The sequence below is a fragment of the Ambystoma mexicanum genome, chromosome 7q (genome assembly GCF_040938575.1).
Source record: "Ambystoma mexicanum isolate Mex_15411 chromosome 7q, UKY_AmexF1_1, whole genome shotgun sequence".
NCBI lineage: Eukaryota > Metazoa > Chordata > Amphibia > Caudata > Ambystomatidae > Ambystoma > Ambystoma mexicanum.
The window spans coordinates 492,030,522-492,052,090 of record NC_090941.1 but is presented as its reverse complement, the minus strand read 5'-3'; the positions used below and the strand labels follow the sequence as shown (position 1 = coordinate 492,052,090).

General features: G+C 49.6%; 1 protein-coding gene across 3 annotated transcripts in view; it reads left to right on the top strand.

Moving 5' to 3' along the window:
- Positions 1–21,569, top strand: part of PHF11 (PHD finger protein 11) — a 1,101,640-nt gene that overhangs the window by 223,129 nt on the left and 856,942 nt on the right. For all 3 annotated transcript variants that reach the window (XM_069639873.1, XM_069639871.1, XM_069639872.1), the window contains exon 3: positions 3,048–3,181. In XM_069639873.1, coding sequence (XP_069495974.1) covers positions 3,048–3,181 — 134 coding nt within the window. The remainder of the gene's footprint in view (positions 1–3,047; positions 3,182–21,569) is intronic.

Below are 21,569 nucleotides of genomic sequence, written 5' to 3'. Positions count from 1 at the left end.
TGGATGCGCGCTGGATCCAGACGACGGGCAGCTTCGAGGAAAGGATCAAGCTCGACGAGAGTTTCCGACGAGCGATACGGTGGTGGGGCACCCGCGCGCATCTGACGGCGGGCATGGACTTCCAGACCCCAGCCCACCAGGAGACTGTGACCACGGATGCCTCCCTGGAAGGGTGGGGAGCGCACACCGAAAATCTGCACGCAAGGGGACTCTGGCTCCCGACGGAGAAGTCCCTGCATATCAACGTCCTGGAGCTCCGTGCAGTGTTTTGGGCCCTCAGGTCCTTCCTTCCGTCCCTCAAGGGCAAGGTGGTGAGGATCTTCACCGACAACACCACCACCATGTTTTACATCAGGAAACAGGGCGGAACCAGGTCCCCAGCGCTGTCCACGGAGGCGCAGGACCTGTGGCATTGGGCCGTCGCCCAAGGGATTTTTCTGGTGCCGTTTCATCTGGCAGGGATAAAAAACACCATCGCCGACACACTCAGCAGGGAGCTGCGCTCGTGCCACGAGTGGGAACTACGGCAGGATCTGGTGGATCGCCTCTTCCGACGGTGGGGCACACCACAGATCGACCTGTTCGCGACGGCGACGAACACCAAGTGCCGGAGGTTCGCCAGCAGGTTTCCCCAGACGAGGAGCATGGGCGATGCTTTCTCGTTCCCCTGGGAGGGCCTGTTCCTCTACGCGTTCCCTCCCTTGCCTCTGCTAATCCGGCTCGTCAACCAGCTCAAGAGGTCACGGTGCAGGATGATCCTCGTCGCACCTGCGTGGCCGAGGCAGATATGGTTCCCGGACCTTCTGGACTTGTCAGCGTCCCCGCCGATCAAGCTGCCGGCGGACGCGGATCTACTCTCCAGGGAAGGAGGCGCCATCCTCCACCACGACCTGAAGTCGCTGAACTTGCAGGCCTGGCTCCTGCAGCGCTAGAGTTTGGAGGATACGACATACCGGCCGATTGCAGAGAGGTTCTTGCAAAGGCCAGGGCGTCCTCGACTCTTAAATGCTACGGACACAAATGGAAGAGGTTCTCTGTCTGGTGCCACGCACAGAAGATTAACCCTCTACGGATTACGGCTCCCCAAGTACTGCCGTACCTGCTGACGCTGGCCAAAGCTGGTCTGGCACACGCGTCCATCAAGATTCATCTTGCTGCGATCTCCCGGTACACCAGAACCACGGGGCGGGCGTCCTTGTGGTCTCATCGTCTGGTGAAAGAGTTCATGAAGGGACTGTTCAGATCGTTCCCGCCGGTGAAGGCTCCGGCCCCGGCGTGGGAGCTCAACGTGGTGCTGACCAAGCTCATGGGACCTCCGTTCGAGCCTCTGCACTCGGCCCCGTTGAAGTTTCTATCGTGGAAAACAGCTTTTCTTGTGGCCATCACCTCCGCACGACGAGTGGGAGAGATCCAGGCCCTTTCCTGCAAGGCCCCGTACTTGATTTTCCACGACACGAGGGTAGTGCTCAGGACGCACCCCTCCTTCATGCCCAAGGTACCGTCGGACTTCCATCTCAACGAACCCTTGGTGTTACCTGTGTTCTTCCCATCGCCTTCGTCGCCGGCTGAGAGGACTTTGCACTCGCTGGATGTAGCTAGAGCGCTGAAGTTCTACGTGGACCGCACGAAGGGTTTTCGGAAGACGTCACAACTCTTTGTGAACTTTGGACCTGTCAATCAGGGGAAGGCTCTCTCGAAGGCTTCCATCTCCAGATGGCTCTCCGGCTGTATCATGTGCTGTCACCGGTTGGCAAACCGACCGCTGCCTGGCCGTCCGAGAGCCCATTCCACCAGAGCGATCGCAGCTACCACGGCGTTCCTATCTGGTGTGCCCCTGCTGGACATATGCAGGGCTGCTACGTGGAGGTCGACGCACACCTTCACGAAATTCTACTGCGTCGACCGGGATTCCAGGGAGGAGTCCAGGGTCGGCCAAGCAGTGCTGCGCAACCTGTTCGCCTGAGGTGAGCCTGGTGAGGAGGTAAGATGCTTAATGTTGAGTTGATGTGATGCTTAATGTTGAGCCTTTGCCACCTCCCGTGGTTGTGCATGTGTGTACTGCTATGTATTCTTTATTCATGAGCATGTGAATCCATGCCAGACCCCATGCTGGAGAAGGAACAAGTTACTTACCTGTAACTGTTGTTCTCCAGCATGGGTCTGGCATGGATTCACATGCGAACCCTCCCGCCTACCCCTCTGCGGCTCTTCACTTGGTCATACTGCCACTTCACGTGCTTCCAAATCTGAAGATGGCTGCCAGAGGCGGTGCTTAGGTAGAGGGCAGTCATTGGCTGTGGTCAGTATGACGCAGAGACCAGTGATTGGTTATTACTATGAAAGACAGATCAGAAACGAAACTGATATTGGTTTTTTCTTTACCGAGGATTCCCAGCCTGACGACGAGGGAATATTCATGAGCATGTGAATCCATGCCAGACCCATGCTGGAGAACAACAGTTACAGGTAAGTAACTTGTTCCTAATCTGAGCTCCTGGCCGGAGCGCCTATCTTCTGGTGAATGGATTTCACAACGCTAGAGGCTCCATTTTGGAATCCTCTCGGAGGAAGGGGCTTATTGTGTGCCAAAATGGCTACAACTAGTGCAACCACTATTTTAAAATAAATTGCTACTAAATAGAACTAGTACCAATATCTGGGTCAAGGCTCTGCCCTAGGAGTCGGAGGGCACCTTAGCGGTAGCCTAGAGATTTGGAGTCCACAAGTGTCCACTAAGGGCCACATAATGAGTTTTCTCCCCAGTGAGACCTGGATAAATTTCACTGGAGAAAATTGGCAGCACACCATTCTAGTCAAGCAGGAAATGGAATGGAATCTCAAAGTGATCGAAAGTGGCCTTTATTCCTAAGACATAAACTATGTTCTATCCTTTTTTACCTCCTCAGCCTAACTTAAGAGTCCTTCAGTCTTCAGTTGAACCATCTCTCAAATACTCTCCCGCAACTGCATTCGTAACAGTTTAATCTGTAAGTTTGATGCACTGGCTGTTTTGTTGTATATTGATGATGATTTGGCTTCCTTTCCAGAAATGTCATACCTGCAAGCAGACGGGAGCAACAATAGGCTGCGATGTTCCAAGATGCAAGAGGTCCTATCATTATCTGTGCGCAAAGAAATCTGACGCTGCAATAATTGAAGATGAAGAACATGAAGTTTACAAGTTAGTAAGCAACGTTTTCTTTTTTCGCAAACCGATCCTTGCCTCTGCTAACCTTATTTTCCCCCACTTCTGTTGGTGTCTACCTTTAGTTATTTGTGCTTCTGTCTATCCTTGTACACAACACTTCTTTATAAAGCACAATGTAATTCTGCAGTGCTAGGAAAGATTTCTCTTTACTGCACCTTTCCTTCCATTTTAATGGACCCCAAATTTGTTGCTTTTATTTTTGATCCCGACCTGTACTTTTTACAGTGCAGTTAAGCCTTAAGCTTCACTATACTGTCTTTTGCTCATCTGTTATGGGGAAACTGACATGTCTTCAGGCTGTAAGTTCTGGGAAACATTGTTTCCCTTAGTCTTGTTACTTAGTTACTACTTTTAGTAACTTGTTATTACTCGCAGTAACTTTTATCATTGTGCAATGCATTTTACAATGCAGTACAATGGGTACACTTTTGTTTTTACCCTAGACTAACACTCAGGGGATTTGTTTTAATCTTACCGCGTTTGGCTACTAACAGTGGAAACATTTTTCGCTTATCCTTTGGCCATCTTGTCTTTTAGCCTTATTCCTGGCCTGCAAGGCCAGGAAACCCTTATATGGACTTCCAGTGCCCAGGAAAGCAGAGGCCTTTGGCGGGCTACTGGTGGGCTATGTGTGTTTGGCAGGATGTCGGCTGGTACTGTCTGGTTCCAATCCACAAACTGGTTTCAGTGTGTCTGAGTGTTATGCATAAGTGTTCCCGCCAGCGGTCCTCATTGAACCACTGCTGGTGTGTGTGTGAGGCTAGTTCCGCTATTGGTTACTGGGAGTTTCTGCTCTTGCCTGGCTTTTGGGATAAGAAGAGGACCCCTGCACCCACTCCAGAGAGATCCTGGAGTAACCCGAAGCAGCCAAGACTCCTGTCCAGCTGTGAGACCCGTGTGGAGACCCGAGACCCGTCTGAAGGAGGCCTGGTGACCAACTTCTGCTGATGTCCTGGAAGAGCCTTGTCTTGCTATGGAGCTGGGACCTGTGATGTGGAGGGAACATCCATTCCTGACGTCTGATCGGTATCCAGCGAAGAAGAACCGTCGGAAGTGTCCCGGGTACTGCCCTGTGGCTGGCCAGCTCTGAGTTTGGGCTACCGTGCTGCCGGCGTCACCATTCCACGTGGAGGCCTGCAACTTGGGGGATCCTCGGCTTGTTCTACGAGACTTACCTCAGTGGAATTTCCTAGCATCATGGGGACCTGAGATAGGAGGGAAAGTCCAACTGTGGCAAGTGAGTCCCTTTGCGTCGCTGTGCTGCGGTGATCACCACCCGAAACAGCGGACCCAAGTCGAGTCTAGTCCTGAGAGGGGTCCTGCATCGTGTTTTGCTGCATTGTGCAGAGTCCTTGCACAAGCCAAAGACACCGACCAGAGAACTGCTCAAACCTGCAACCCCTGCGAACCAAGGATTGAGGCTGACGGTGGGATAATCGACCTCGGACCCTCTTCCATTGACCTGCCAAGTCCTGTGAAGAATCGGAGTACAGGGGGTAAGTTACAGTGGTTCTTACCTGCCCCTAAACGCCCTTTAAAAGTTTTGCCAACTTTTCTAAAACTTTTACAATACTTTGGCTTAGCCTTCCGAAAGTTGGGGACACTTTAGTTAGTTAGAATAACTTGCCCTCTAACCCTTTGAATCGTTCACTGGCCCCGAGACCCTACCTTCATTCATTCCAGTTATACAAAATGTGTCCGTACATTTCCTGAACATTTGGGCGTAAGGCCCCAGACAACTTAGGGAAGGACTTTTGAAGCAAGCGCTAATTCTCTGTAAACCTGTAGTGCATAAACAAATCTATACTTTCCTTTGTAGGGGTTTGATCTGTATTATGCCCTACTCTAGTGACTGTATGTGTGTATTCTATTAGTAGTGTTGTATGATACTTCTACCTGTTAGTAGTCATTTTTCATAGTGTTTGTTGGCCATAAATAAATAACTATATTTTTATACATACTGTCTAGGTGTAATTTGTGACTCCCATTGTGTGTACTCAAATGGATGCTTTACAAGCTCACTACCTCTTGAGACTGCGCCTAGACCACTCGTCACTGCTACCTTGAACTGGTTTGGCTACAGCTCCCAGAGTTGTGCCTGTTACAATATAGATTGGCCTTCTATACATCTGTCCCACAGGCCAGAGTATAGAAAACAGTCCTAACGTGCAGTAACAGAGATGTACTCCATACTACTAGAAATACATGAAAGTTTCGAGTAATTTTGCTCCATGACTCTAGCATGCAGTTTCAAAATTGAGAGTGGGTACCTGTACTATCACTTGCAGTGAGCAAATAGTACTACATTTGTACTTTTGCTCCTCCTTAGGGCACATATGATATCCAGGCAAGGTAATTGCACCTGCTTTAAAGTGGCATAGCCCTTGCATGCACATTTAGTACATGTGTACTAGCAGTGGTTATGTAATGTTTCCTGAATTAAAATGCCATACATTTGCCCCCGCAGATTATGCTATCATGCCACTTGACCGATCAACAGGAAAAGGTGGTGATATAGCAATTATTTATAAAGATCCGTTTGAATTATGTGTTAGAAACTTTGAAGGACTCGACTCAGCCCAGTTTCTTGCCATGCAATGTGGTATTGATGATGATGAGAGATCTTTTAACAAATCGCCCTCCGGGCTCATCCGCATCACTTTTCCGACAGCCTAGGATGAAGACTAGCTTATGACCTGTTGGATATTAAAAAAATCATAGTTTTGGGTCATTTTTAACATCTGGTTAAATAATGAGCCTTTCTCCCCTTCTAAACAATATAATTACATGTTTTACTCTCATAGTTTTACACATTTGCTTATTCCCTCAACTCCTAGGAAAGGACATTGTTTGGATCAAGTATTTTTTAGGGACCTCAGGTTCTCCTTTACTAAACATCTGCCAGTATCCTAGTCAGATCATTTTATTTATTTTTTAATTTGGAACATTGTCGGGCGGGTGTATTGAACCCCGGCAACGAGATGAAAATGTTTATGGGCAAGAAACATAATCGTATATCTTCAAATATAGAGGCTGTACTTGAACGCCTATAGCTTTGTTCTAATTCTTTCTGCCTTGACTATTCGAATTACTTGTGGGAGTCCGTTGGCACAATTTGTGATGCAGTGGCACCAAAGGTATCCAGTCATGAAAGAATGAAAGCTTCTGAAAGAATGAAAGCTTCCTCACTTTAGTTCTCTGACTATTTAAAAAATCTAAAACCTAACGTTCTAAACAATTCTTGAAGCAGACAATATTCCAAGAAAATAATTTCGAACTGTGGCTTCTATTTAAAATCTGAGGGTTACAGGCAATCCCTTTTTCAGGGAAGAAGTATACAGAGTTTAATGACTATTTCAGGTCTTGAGGATGATCTTCCTACCCTGACGGCACGGTACTTCTGTGAAGTTATTGCTGAATCTATTATATTTATTAATACATTATTAGATGAGGGGACTAGTCCTTGTCCAACTTAAACCCGCGATTGTATCCTCTTTGCTATAAAAAAGACCACCCTAGATCCTCTAATGTCAAGTTATTATAGACCTTTCACAGGACTGTCATAGCTGGTAAAGATGCTAAAGCAGGTAGTTGAATCTCAGCTTCAGGGTTCATATTTTAAGTCCTTTGCCATCAGGTTTTCATCCTAAGCATGGGACTGAGACGGCCCATTCTGTGTGGAACTAAGTTTTGGAACCAACTGATGATGATGATGGCCTTTTACTCTATTGATCATGTTGGACCTCTTTGCCACATTAGACATGGTGGATCAACAGGATCTAGGTGAATAAAACACATTTTTTACTGCGAATCCGAAAACATTGAATTTGTTTTTCTTTGTTTTTGTACTTTTCATTGAACATAAATGTGGTGGGGAGGCTTCCTACAGCCCCCTTCTACATCCCCAACCTTTATTAATACCCCAACCACCCCATCTATTTATGCAATTAAATGTGCACAAATTTGATTGAAAAAATGCTGATTCGCTGTAATGGTGAATGTTTTGTAGTGGTACCGAACATCACATTATCATCCACTGGCTCAGTGTCCTCATGGTCCCACACTTTTTCTATCAGTTAAGGCCCTAGAGGTAAATTTAGGCCCTTGTCTGTCCCTAAAAAAATCTTTTGTTTTGATTTTATTTTGTTCCTATGTATCCCTTCATGTTATTTAACATCTACATGAGGCCGCTCATGACATCAGTGAGTGGTTTGAGCTCGTCTTCCATGCTTATGTTGATGATACCCACATTTATTGGAGATTATCAAACAGCAGCATGCAGGCCGAAGTGTTGTCAAATGCCTGAAATATGTGGAATCCTCGATGCTCTATAATGCGCACCAGCTCAAACCTAATAAAACGGAGCCCGAATACATCACTAAGAATACATTTTGTAAAACAGATCATATTCTTGAAACCGCTACTCTGTTTGACATACCCATGAAGTAGGTTACCAAAGCAAAACATGTAGTGAAAACAGTCTTCTTCAAACTTTGACTCCTCCATTTATAAATTCACAGTTCATTGCAGGCATAGTTGGAGATTAAGTATCTGCTATCTGCAGGGAGTTCAAAATGCAGCTGTTCAACTGATTTTTCACCTTTGAAGCAGTGATTCCAATTCTATCAAATGTTGTCCCACTGTCGTTTAAATGTCTACTGTGACGAATCTGGGCAATTCGTCCCTTCTTCCCAGTGCAGAGCCAGCCTCCTATGGAGCTGGGGAGGGGATCCCTCTAAGCAAGACCCTCCATAGGGGTCTGGGAAAGCGGGACGTCACTGGGAGTGACTCCACTCTAGGATACAAGGACTCCCAATCCTATCCGAAACTCCCTAGAAGGAATACACTGTCAGTATATATGGGATTGGATAAGACTGATGACATCCCTGTGTGACATCAAAAAATAATGACACAGCTTCTATATCTTTTGCTCAGGCTAATGCTGGAAGCACCTTGAGCTTAGCAGCTGGTGAACAACACCACACCCATTTGAAGCATTGCAGCATGAATAAAGAGACTAAGCTCGAATGGAGAAAGAGGGAAGTCCTACGCAGAATCGAGCCTCTGACGAGCATATGTCCTGGAGGGACGCAGCCATGCCTGACTGCAGAACCAACTGTGGCGTGGAAGAGGAGAGCAGATCTAGAGAGACGATGAACAGCCGGTGCCGAGCGCAACTATACTGCGGTGAAAGTGACTGGAATGGAAAAACTGCCTCCTCTGGTGACCACATTGAAGCCGTAGTAGGCCTGGGGCCTGGAAACGAACAACGAAACCAGGATGGAGCAGAGGAACAGATCTTCGACGAAGCTGCAGAGAGGGCCAGAATCTGGGAAGCGATCGCTTCTTTAGCAGAGACAGCGAAGAGAGGAACGAGCAATAACGCTGCAACGCCATCCTGTGTAGCACACCTGACAACAAAGAAGGTACCATGGTTGCCCAGAGAGGAGGGAGGCGAGCGGGACACTACACGATGAAGAAGCCTAAAGAGGAGGGTTATAGGAGCCTGAGAAACCCTAGTTATGAATATTGGCAAGGTCCAACAATCGCACCGTGTTAGGGAGAATTCTCAGAAATGTACTAATTCCCTTCTACCTTAGAGACCCCCAGCACTTTTGCTGGACTTTTGTTACACTCACCTGGTATCCACGGGGACGCCACACGATACTGAATGGAGGTCTAAGGGCTATCCCGGACCCCTCTCTGCTTGGTTATGTGGCAGGCATTGGGTAGCGCCTATAACAGGAGAATGGAGGGTTAAGATACTGGTTCTGTGATGGGTGGACTCCCACCTCCCTCTGGTCCAAATCCCCTCCGTTGGGGTTATTGCTCACCTTAGGTTTTGGTGCGTTGAACTCTCTGTCCTGCGTCTCTGTGCAGGGGTGCGTGGTTGGTGCGGGCGTTCCGTGGACCTAGTTGCTTCACTGGTCCGTGTGCCCTTATGTCGGGTCCAGACCGGCTGTGACTCCGACTCTGCATGCTGTCTTCCAGGTGAGTTATAATGTCTTTTCCGTCTTTATTCTGTCTCTTTCTTTCCCTCCATTTTCTCTGTCTTCTCGGCGTCTTGCTCCATTACGCTGTTCCCTAACAATGTCTTTTTGTTTTCACAGGGATGGTTGCGATCTCGTACTTGCCGTGACGATGGTGAAGATCACAGTGAGTTATTGATGCGCGAAGCGCTGCACTGCTTATTGGTGTTAATTGCTAACATGTATTCTCTTCCCTTCTTTGTACAGGTTGCGGTGATGTTCCGGAGTGATGAGCGATCGAAGGGCTGCTTGCCCAGGTAAGTGCTTTGTTAATGCTGACCTTGTTCCTTCTCCCTCGCAGGTTGCGGCTGTTAGGAAAGATTTCTTAATTGTGGGTAATTTTCCTTCCATGTGGCAACCCCTAAACTTTTTGCTGTTGTTTTCACCATGATCTAGACTTTGCCAGAGAAGTGCAGCCTTCTGCCGCACTCCTCTGGGCTTTCGCTCCATTCTTACGGGGAAACTGACATGCCCTTAAGACAGTCAGTACCGGGAAACGCTGTTTTCCGTAGTTCTTTTATCATGTTGCAGCTTTCGCGCAACATGGCACAAGAGGGCAGTGTAAGCTAAGTTACTGCTCTCTTGGGTCTCTAGTCTTCTACAGGCCCTAGACACTCTCTTTGGATTGTTAACGAACGGTGCAAGTGAATCACGGACGGGACTGGTGGCAGCGATCGTTTCTTTGTGTTTTTAGCTCCTTTTGGCTGTTTAAGCAAGTTTCTCGCGCTTAGCCCAAAATGGTGGCCTGGCTTCCAAAATGGCCAGACCACGAGGCTCTTTGTCCTGCCCGCTGACCGTCTTTCCCCCTTCACCTTCCCCAGGTCGAGCCGACCCGGGGCCTTCCTTATTTGGGCATGTACTTTCCCGCGAAACACAGATGCTTTCGCTGGCTTCTACAGACCTTGTGTGTGCCTCCAGGATGTGGGCTGGGATGTCTGGTCCCAAAACACATCCTGGGTGCCAGAGAGTCTAGTGTGTCGTGAATGCCTGGGACCACCGTGGTCCGTGATAGGTCCACGTATGATGTGAGTGTTTTGTGAGCAGATCTCCTATTGGGTCCCCTCCGTTTTGGCGCGAAGGGAACCGTGGATAAGAGGAGGCTGGAAAAACCACTACCATGTCGATCTCCTGAGTTCTCACGAACAAAGGAATACAGGAGCCAAGTATCCTGCAACTACGAGGCTGAACCAAGGAATCACTGGTGACCCGCTGAAGGACTACTCCTCTGCACTGCTATCATTTTGTGAAACCCTTTCTACCTCTGATCGAACGAGAAGGCCTGTACTGGTACTTCGACCCTTTGGAATAGTGGGAACAACTATTCTCGGCATCTTCACCATCTCCTGCACGTAAGCCTTCGGAAGTGTCTCTGGGCCATCCAGTGGACTGACCAGCCTACCCAGGAGTCTTGCTCTGTAAACCGCCGTCAGGTTGCTGCTGTATTATGAGTCCTTGCCACTCTCGCACGATTCGTACACTTGGCATTCCCAGGTCTGAAGTGAGAAGTGTACATTGGGCTGGAATACACGCGGACGCTCCGTTGCCCTGCTGTGGTAACAAACTGTGCGGGTTCACTGCGTTTGGGACATCCTCAACTCTAACTTCTGCTGCTGCGGAATCTACACGACGCTGAGACGTCCCCTGCTCGTACCTGAACCTGCCAGCACTGAAACTGACGCGGAGAAGCCTGGGTCTGCCTGCATCGGGGACCGGTGAGTAGCATCGCTAGGAACTGGTCTCCCTCCTGCAGTAGCCCATAGCTTTTCCCCGCTGTGTCAAACAGCACGCCTTTCCATACTCGCGCTCTGCTTCTGCCCACAGTGGAGGCTGCGCTTGAGTCGCAGAGCTCTGTTCATCTTCATTTGTTCACTGAACTGCCTGATTCCCTCGTAGAGACTCCCCTTTGCCCGTTGACACCCGCGTGTGCAGGTACTTTTGAACACAAGGCTCCACTTTTCGTAGGGCTCGGACTTCCTTCTAGTAAGGTGCCTCTGAAGGCGGACTGGGTCTAACTATTATTCGCACTGCCTGTTTTCCTCCCCATCTAGGTGGTCTGCACATTTCGTGCGTCTAACACGTTAGACTCGTTGGTAATTGTATATATATTGTATTTGATTGTGATGTGTTGGTTTACTTGAGTTTTATTGTGATTTCTCGCTACGGTCAATGTTACAAAGGCCTTGTAATAAATGTGTCTATATTTTTAATATAACACCTGCTTGGAATAATTTGTAAGTGTCCTTGCTTTGTGTGCTCATTGCGGGCTTTCAGTCACCCTCACCCCTCTTGAGACCTAGTCTTGACCGCCGCGATCGCTACATTGATTGGTCTGGCTTGTCCAGAGGTTACCCTGTTCCAAGAAACTAGGCTGGCCTTCTGAACCTCTGCCCTCCAGGACAGAGTTCAGAAATCCATCTTTTTTTAACTTTGTTTATTTTAAATCAAGGCAGAATGATAACTACAGACATTATATGCACAGATTATCTCAGCAAGTTGACCCCCAGTCTTTAGACCCCCCCTGTGTCCTCTTTCTCTATCCTCCTCCCTGGGTTATCAGTCCCACAGTCTTTGCCAGCGGGCTCCTCCCGCCTGGGCGGTCCGGCTGGAGCCTCAGCGGTCATGAGTCTTCCTCCGGGCTCTCCTGGTTCGCCACTATCCAGAGGGCTCTGGCGGGCTTATAGGTCAGGGCGGGGAAGCGCTGGTCGAATTCCAGGACTGGGGCCCAGATGTTCCGAAAGCGATGTAGCATCCCCGCTCGTGCTGCCGTTACCTTCTCCGCTATCAGAATGTCCCATACTTTGGTCCACCATTGGGCAATGTGGGGGCCTTCCGGAGCTTTCCAGGTTCGGGCCACCACCGTTTTTCCTGCCAGTAGGCACTGAGTCAATAATTTCGCTCTGGGTCCGGAGCGCGGGTAGATCCCGGGAATTGGAGCTCCTAACAGGATCGGTTCTGGTTTCAAGGGAATCATTGTTCCGGTAATCAGCGAAATCGACTCTAGACAAGCTTTCCAGAATGGTCGAATCTTCGGGCAGTCCCACCACATATGGAAGAAAGAGCCAGGGAGGCCGCATCCTCTCCAGCAAGCGTGGTCTATCTGGGGGTTCATATGGTGGAGTCTGAGGGGCGAATAGTACCACCGCAGCATGATTTTGTATGCGCATTCCCTGTTGGTGATGCAGGTGGATGCGGTATGTGTCCGGGTCCATATGTCCACCCAGGTTTGATCCTCTATCGGGTGTCCCAGGTCCGCTTCCCATTGGGCCATACATCGGGTTCTTGTGGTTAAGAAGTCGCTTAAGAAGCGTCTGTAGAGGGTGGATACGCTGCCGCGAGTCGGAAGGTCTCCTAGGGTAAGTTCTAGAGCAGTGGGAGGACGGGTCGCTGCTTGCAAGGTTTGGGGGTGTGAGCACCAGTGGCGTAGTTGGATGTAAGTAAATCTGTCACCTTCCCGAAGTTGGAACTTCTCCTTACATTGGGCGAAAGTGAGAGGTTTCTCCCCTGCATACAGCTGGTCTATAGTTTCTAGCCCGCCTTTGGTCCAATTTTGGAAATTGCGGGGATGCATGCCCGGTGCGAACATTGGGTTGAGAAAGACCGGGGAGTGTGGGCTCAGTCCTCTTGGCACTCCCTTTCGTTTCAGCGCCCAGTCCCAAGTGCTAAGGGTGTGTTTGGTCGAAAGCAGGAGCTCTCCCCCATGGGACCTGAGGGGGGGCGGGATGTGTGGCAGAAATCGCAGAGGCAGGGGGGTCCGCGACTGTTCCAGCTCCACCCATCTCGGGCGGTCTGTCGTATTTTGCCAGGCCTGGACCCGGGCCAGTTGGGCTGCCGCTCTGTAGGCCTGAAGGTCTGGAACCCCTAGACCCCCCAGTTTGGGACTCCCCAACATAGTTCTGAGAGGGATTCTCGCTTTCTTACCTCTCCAGATAAAGTTCAGCATTTTCCTCTGGATCCCTCGGAGAATCGGCGTGGGGATTGCCACTGGCAGTGAGGCGCATATGTATAAAAATCTCGGGAGAAGGTTCATCTTGCATGCCGTGATGCGTCCAAGCAGCGAAATCTCCTGGGTCCCCCATCGCTTCAAGTCGCCCTCCAGTTCCTTGAAAAGTCGGGGAAAATTGGACTTATACGTCTCTTTTGGATCCGCCGGAATGTACACCCCCAAATAGGGGATGGCATTTCTTTCCCATACTATCGGGCACATCCTAGTCAGCGGTTCTCGCTCTGCTGGGGTGAGGCCAATGCCCAAGGCGGAAGATTTATCAAAGTTTATGGTGAAGCCCGAGACTTCGCCATAGCTGGTGATTTCGCGAATCGCATGTTCAAGCGATGAAGGGGCCTCCGAGATTGTAAGTAAGATGTCATCCGCATATAGGGCCAGTTTATGATGTGAAGGGCCGCTTGTTATGCCCTTGATTTGGTCATTCCGCCTAATTTTTTGAGCGAAGGGCTCCATGGTGAGTGCAAAAAGTAAGGGTGACAACGGGCAACCCTGCCGAGTCCCGCGTGACAAGGGGATTGGGGCCGAGAAGTGGCCATTGATCCTCAGGCTTGTTGTGGGTCGATCATAGTTGGCCAGCACCATCGTCCGGAACGCCGGTCCGAAGCCGAAGGCCCCTAAAGTGTGTTCCATAAACGTCCAATCCACCCTATCAAACGCCTTAGCTGCATCGAGGGCCACCAGGATTAGTTTTTGGGCGTTCCGGGAAGCGAGGTCCACCAGATTCAGGGTTCTCCGGATATTATCGCCTGCGGTCCGATGCCGGATAAACCCAGCCTGGTCTGGATGAATGATGTTCGGCAGGATGCGATTCAAGCGGGTCGCCAAAATTTTCGAGTAAATGTTCGCATCTATGTTCAAGAGTGCGATGGGTCTATACGAGGTTATGCTTCTTGGATCCTTTCCAGGTTTGGGCAAAAGGATGGTGGTCGATTCCTGCATCGATGGGGTCACCGCCCCCGTTTCCCTGAAGGAGTTGAATAGGGTGGTGAGATGGGGGGTCAGTTGCGACCTGAATAGCTTGTAGAACCTGGTTGAGAAGCCATCCGGGCCAGGGGCCCGTGTTTTGAGAGATTTGATGGCATCCTCAATTTCCTCCCCCGTGATGGGCTCCTCCAATTCATCTCTCATTGCGTCGGAGAGCTGGGGCACCTCTGCCTGCCGAAGGTATTCCTTCTGTTGTGCTGGGTCTCGTGGGGTTGCCTTCATGATTTGGGCCAAGTGCTCAATCGCGAGGCGTTGCTTCTCGGGTTCTGAGAATAGTATGGCCCCGTTGGTATCTCGCAGGCCCATGATCGCGCTGCTGCGTCTCTGCCTGGCTAGCTTGGCCACCAGGAACCTATTTGCTTTGTTGCCCTTCGCCTAATACGACTGTTTGACCTTTGCCATTAGTTGGGCGGTTTGTTCCGCGTAGTGGGCTTCCAGTCTTTTCCGTGCCGTGCGAATGGCCCGTTGTGTTCTGGGGGACCAGCCTTTCTCCTTGTGGAGTGCCTCGGCCTCTCTCAATTCAAGCTCCAGGGCCGTCCGGGTTCGTCGTCTATCTCGATGGTAGGCCGCACCCTGGGATATCAGGGAGCCCCTGATTACTGCCTTCATGGCGTCCCAGTTGTTTGCTAATGAGGTGTCTGAGGCCGGGTTTTCCACAAAGAAGTTCTTTATTTCCATTGCGATCTTGTCTCTGGTGGCCATGTCGTTGAGGATTGGGTCGTATAGCATCCATTTGCGCGGGGTGGTGGGGTCAGGGTTCTGAACCCGAAGTTCCAGGAGCACTGGGGCGTGGTCGGAGATCGCTCTTGTGCCGATAGTGACCTTCTTAACTGAGGGGAACGTGTGAGGTGAAATCAGGAATAGGTCAATCCTTGAGAAGGTGCGGTGGACGTACGAGTAAAAGGAGAAGTCCTTTTCATCAGGGTGAAACACCCGCCATGAGTCTATTATCTCCAGGGTCCTAAAGAGACGAAGGAGGCTAAGTGCTTGGGCGAAGTCGCCTGGGGTCGGGGGGTGTGATCGGTCTTTAGTGGGGTCAGGAACACCGTTGAAGTCCCCACCGACGATCGTTTGGCCCTCCACGAAGTTGGTGAGCGATGTGCCCAAGGCGTCATAAAAATGTGATTGTCCAGAGTTGGGGGCGTATACTGAAACGAGAGTGTACAAGTCTCCCATCAGGAGACATTTGATCGCTATAAATCGGCCTTCTGGGCATGTCTTTGTTTCCAGAATCTGTGGGTTCAAGTCTTTCCTGACGAGAATCGCCGTGCCTCCTTTTTTGCTTGTGCCGGAGGCAAAGAATTGAAGCGGAAATAGCCGAGACCGAAGGCGGGATACATCAGCGGGCAACAGATGGGTCTCTTGAAGCATAGCGATCGCAGCTTCCTCGTCGCGGAGTTTTAGCAGAATTGCCTTTCGCTTGTTGGGAGAGTTCAAGCCATTAACATTCAGGGAGAGGATCCGAAGCGACTGAAGGTCCTCTGAAGGCTCCCTCTCCGTTCCCTGCGTTAGGGGGGGGGGGAGGTCCTAGGGTGGAGGTTCAACTGCCATGACTGATGGAAGCACTCACAAAATCATTCTGCACTTGAGGTTTTAACGCGAAATCCCAACGGGGGATCGCAACTTTAACAGGGAGGTCGACCGACTTTGTCAGTACGGTCATACCTAAGGCCAACAGGGCCAATTGTCCCATACTGTGGGTTCCCAAGGAACAGAAGCAGAAATCCATCTTAACAGCGGCGAACTCCGGAGATGGGCGAGGTAAGCGAAGCGCAGGATGGTTTCAAGACCGGTTACTTCACAGGTAAATGTTCTTGCTCGCTAATGCTAGTCCTGTTCTTCCAGGTTATTAATAGAATCCAGATCTAGGGGCTTCAGGGGCGGGCTGCCGGAGAAGCAGATGAGCAGGAGCTGGACACGGTGAGCGTTACGCTGCAGGAGTGCAGAATAACGCGAAGCGTGTTCTGCTGTTTGGGTGTGGTTTAAATAGCCCAGGTAAAGTAGTTCCAGGCCAAGTAGTTCTGGGCCCAGCCACATCCAAAACTCTAGACCGCATGGCTTGGTTCTAAAGAATTTAGCTGTGTAATAGGCCTTCATGTTGGATTAAGGTCCAAAACTGGTATTGCTTTATTCCTGATAATGAGCCTGGCGCCAAAGGCTCCAGGGCTGACTCCATGTATGTTTCTGATGGAATTTTAAGGCCCTTGGGGCCAGTGTGAAGGGCTTTAGCCCCACTGCTGCCAGGGGGCTGTTATACCTGAGGGGGTCAGGGGCATGGATCGTGACAGCACTCCCTCCTAAGTCCCCTCTCAAGGTATTTCCTCCATCCAGCCCTGGTTTGGCCGGATTGTTCCGATGAAATCGTTTTACCAGGCGTGGCGCATGGACGTGTTCGCTAAGCTCCCATGTCCTGTCCTGAGGGCCATATCCCTTCCAGTCCACTAAGTAATATAACTTGGATCTGGTGAGTTTAGAATCTAGGATGTCCTTGACTTTAAATTTGTGTTCTCCGTTAACCAGTACCGGATTTGGTGGTGTTTTGACCCGAGTTCCAGGCTGAACAGGTTTTAAGAGTGACACGTGGAATACGGGATGGATCTGCATATTTGATGGTAAAGCTAGTTTTACTGTCACAGGATTTATAATAGCCTTGATGGTATAGGGCCCCAGTTATCTGGGACAAAATGTTCGAGTTCCTCTTATGGGCACGTGCCGAGACGCCTTTTCTTTGGTGTTGATCAGCAAATCTTTTCTGTCTTTCTTTGGCTTGGATCAAGTGATATGCTGCCTTTTTGAAGGCTTGAGTGATGGTCGTATGTAAAGTCTTTACCGCAGGCATTTCCAAGGCCATAGGGGCATCTAATTCGGAAGTATGTGGATGCCTTCCATATACGATATAGAATGTACTCTGCCGGTACTGGTGTGTAATGAGGCATATTCGGCTAGCCACAGCACATCCTTCCAGCTTTCTTCCACTTCATGTAACATGCACCGTAGGTATTGCTCTAGTGTCTGATTTGTCCGCTCCGTTTGGCCATCAGTTTGGGGATGGTGACTAGTCGACAGACGAATATCGATTTGGGCAATTGCACAACTCTTCCTCCAGAAGTTAGACATGAACTGACTCCCTCAGTCAGAAATCAGGACAGAGGGGAAACCATGTAATCGTACGATTTGTTCTAAAAACACTTTTGCCAGACTGGATGCGTTTGGTAGACCCTTAAGTGGAATTATATGGGCCATTTTAGAGAATAGGTCAACAACCACTAGGATAGTGCTGAACCCTTGACAGGGAGACAGATCTGTGATGAAATCGAGGAAGAGAGTGTGCCAGGGTGCAGGTGGAATATCCAGGGGTTGCAGAAGGTCTGCAGGTCTTTGTTTCTGGGATTTATTCTGTGCACAAATGCCACATGACAGAATAAACTGCGTAATGTAATTTCGCCAGGTCAGCCACCAATAATTTCTTTTCACCTTGGCTAGGGTCTTGGCAATTCCTGTATGTCCTTCTATCAGGGGGTTGTGATAACCAGAAATGACTTGTTCTTTTAGTGCCTTATTCAGTAGATATAAACGCCCTCTGAAATACGGGAGTTGGTTCTTTGTTGTGTTATGTTCACCTTGAGTGGTCCAGTCTTGTAGAGCTTCAGTGTTCATTAGGAGCCGAATTTCCTTTTGGAGTTCGTCCAGAGATAACGTTGTTGTAAGTCCTAGTAGTTTGTCACCTGGAATAATGGCCACCGGTCTGAGGTTGAATATACGATCTCATCAATACCCATGTGGGATAGGGCGTCGGCTTTTCCGTTCTGGACTCCAGGTCGGTACGTGATTATGTAATCATATTCTGCGAAGAATAAAGCCCATCGGAATTGACGGAATGATTGAGCCTTTGCCGTCTTGAGGTATTGTAGGTTGCAATGGTCGGTGATTACTGTGATGGTATGCCTCGCGCTTAGGAGGTAATGCCGCCAAGCCTTAAAGGCTGCCTTGATCGCTCGAAGTTCCTTGTCTGTTATGGCATAGTTATGTTCGGGTGTAGTAAATGTTCACGACCAAAAGGCCACGGGATGTAACTGGCCTGTTTTGGGATCCATTTGGGAAAGAACAGCCCCCATTGCCATGCTGGAGGCATCTGTTTCCACTACATATGGGAGGTATGGGCGGGGGTGTCGTAGCACCGGGGCTGGGGTAAATCCTTTCTTGAGTTCCTGGAAGGCCTTTCTTGGCCTCTTCTGTCCATTGGAACAGTTTGTTGTTTTTTCGTAATAAAGAAGTGATCGGGTGCACAATCTGGGAGAAACCCGGGATAAATCGGCGATAAAAGTTTGCAAAGCCGAGCATACTTTGGACACCTTTGACTGAAGACGGTGATGGCCAGCTAAGGATGGCGTCTACTTTGTGCATATCCATCCGGATGCCTCTGGGAGTGAGGACAAAACCAAGGAACTTGACTTCGGTGACATGGAAGGAGCATTTTTCAAGTTTGGCGTATAGCTGGTGCTTTCAGAGTTTTGCAAGGACAGAGCGAACATGCCTGACTAGGCCCCGTTTAGAAGAGGAGTACACCAAGGTGTTGTCGATGTAAACTAGGGCCCATATGTCGATTAATTCCCGTAGTACATCGTTCATGAAGTACTGGAACGCGGTGGGAGCGTTGCAAAGCCCAAAGGGCATCACCTGATATTCGTACAGCCCATACTTAGTACGAAAGGCGGTCTTCCATTCGTCTCCTTTCTTTACACGCACAAGATGGTATGCCCCCCTGAGGTCCAATTTGGTGTAAATGTAGGCATCCTTGACTTGGTCCAGCAGTTCTGGGATAAGGGGTAGAGGATAACGGTTTTTAACTGTTACCTGGTTGTAGTCGATGCACATTCTCAAGTCCCCCTCCTTCTTGGGTACGAAGAATAGGGGCGAGGCTGCTGGGGATTTGGATGGGCAGATAAAACCGTTTGCCAGTTATTGGTCCAGATATGATTTCAAGATTTTCAGGTTCAGTGAGTGCATAAATTCAGCTACACAGGATTTGTGCACCAGGTGGACAGGTGTCTCTGGGTCAGACGATGGCATTTCCACTTGGTAGCACGCATGAGCACACTCATTGGAGAAGGCACATTTTTTGGCTCGCCAGTCGATGTTAGGATTGTGAGAGACTAACCACGGCATCCCTATAATCACCCAGAACTGAGGGGTCTTGATAAGGTCGAAGACAATGGCTTCCCGATGTCCGCACAAAAGGGTCAATTCTGCTGTGTGTTGAGTTTCAGGACCAGAAGTTATCTCTGTGCCGTTGACAGTGGTGACCTTCTCAGTTGTCGTTTTCTGACAGAGGGGAAGCCCCATCCTTGTTGCCAGGCCTTGGTCTATGTAGTTACCAACGGCTCCACTGTCTATGTATGCCTCCACAGCATACATCCGAGACGGTTGTTGGTGACTGATCAAAATCGCAGGCAGGGAAAGGTGCAAGTCTGTGGCTCTTTTCCTTCACTCGACAAACAGACCTCTGTGCTTGCTGGGCCTGGAAGTTTTCTGACTCTTGTTCTCCTCCTTCTTTCTCTGTAGCTCCAACTGTTCTCCTAGGGGGTTTTACCGGACATTCTCTGAGGAAGTGACCCGATTTCCCGCAGTACAGGCATAATTGCTGTTGTCTCCTTTTGTCTCTTTCGGGCTTGGTTAATGGGCTCCGTACCCCCCCAATTTGTATGGGTTCCGAAGTATTTTCTGATGAAAGCGGAATGTTCTCCTTTGAGCGTACATACAGTCTGATTCTCTGTTCTGGCTCGATCTGTCCTTCGATCTTGCAGCCTGTGGTCTAGCTGCACCACTAGGTTGATGAACCCTGCACAGTCTTTTGGCGGGTTTACCACCTGATCTAGGACGTCTTTCAATTCCGCCCGTAATTCTCGATGGAATAACGTTGTTCGTTTCTCCTAAGGCCACCCAGTTTCAATGACAAGTCTGTTAAAAGTGGCGATATATGTTAACAAATCTTGGCTGCCTTGTCGGAGGGACAGAGGTTCGTTATCCAGAGCTTGTCTATGTATGTCGGGCGAACAGCTTCTCCAACTCCTGTTGAAACCCCCTGAAATCCTGCAGGAGTGGGTCATCCTGGCTTACTAACAGTATGGACCAATCCGCAGCACTGCCAGTCAGATTTCTTTATTAATCATTTTTTATTGATTTCACACACAACATATAATAACACTCCCGACATTTCCAATTACATGTGTTTCACAGTATACCGTACATGTTTGTTTCTTTAATGTCTTCCCACCCTTCATCCCCCAAAAACTCGAGCACGACTCCTTGTACCTCTGATATTGGTTGCTCAGGGCAAGTCCTCCTCGGGGTTCTCAGGCAAGTCCTCGTCACTGGGGTCACTACGGTGCACCCATGTAGCGAGGCTATCATTTGTCTCCATTCCATTAGTGGTCCGTCTTCTTCTCCCTCTCCTTTGCTAGCCGGCTCATACCATGCCATTGTCTCCGCATCGGCCCACTTGAGGAGGTCCTCCCACCATCCCTCCACTCTAGGTCTGTGAGCGGCTTTCCCGCTCATGGCGATTCTCCTCTTGCCCAGAATGTATGCTAAGTCTTTGAGTTTGCATACATGTTTCAGTTTTCGTGGCCTGGTAAATCCCCCCAGCATGCATGCCCAAATAGATTCTATGTCTAACTCAATCCCCTTCTCGGATAGCTTGAGTTTAATTTCCCCCCAGAATTTCCCAACCTCTGGGCATGCCCAAAACATGTGGATCATCCCGGGGTTCTCTTCACCATACTTGGGGCACCTTTGTGCCTCTGCATTTCCAAATTTCGCTATTATACGGGGGTCATGTATGCTCTATGAGTGACATATAGTTGGATTTGTTGTTACCTGGCATTTCTGGATACCTTCTTGTGATATTTTTGGGCCCTCTCCCATTGTCCGTCTTGCATGGCCTCTCCTGCCTCCTCCTCCCAATCCCTCCGTAGATCGGTGAGCTCTTTCCCCACTCTCAGCATAGGTAATTCATAAATCCTGGATATTTCGTGCCCCCCCCCTCCGAGATGTCATACAAAGTTTCAATGGCCGTAACCGGTAGCTCCGCCAACTCCAGCTCAGACCATGTTTCTTTCACTTTTTTGACAATTCTGTTATACGTGATGTACCGTCCTTGCTGTACCCGGTCTCATCCACTATTGTTTGGAACTCTAAGACCCCTCCCTCCTGCCAAATATCCCCCAGGGTGGCTAGGCCCACAGGCTCCCAGTTGGACATCTGCTCCGCACAGCGCCACCAGTGGCGCCTGTGGGGAGCACGGGCCAGGCCCCCCATGGACCGGCACGCCCTGTGCCAGACCTCT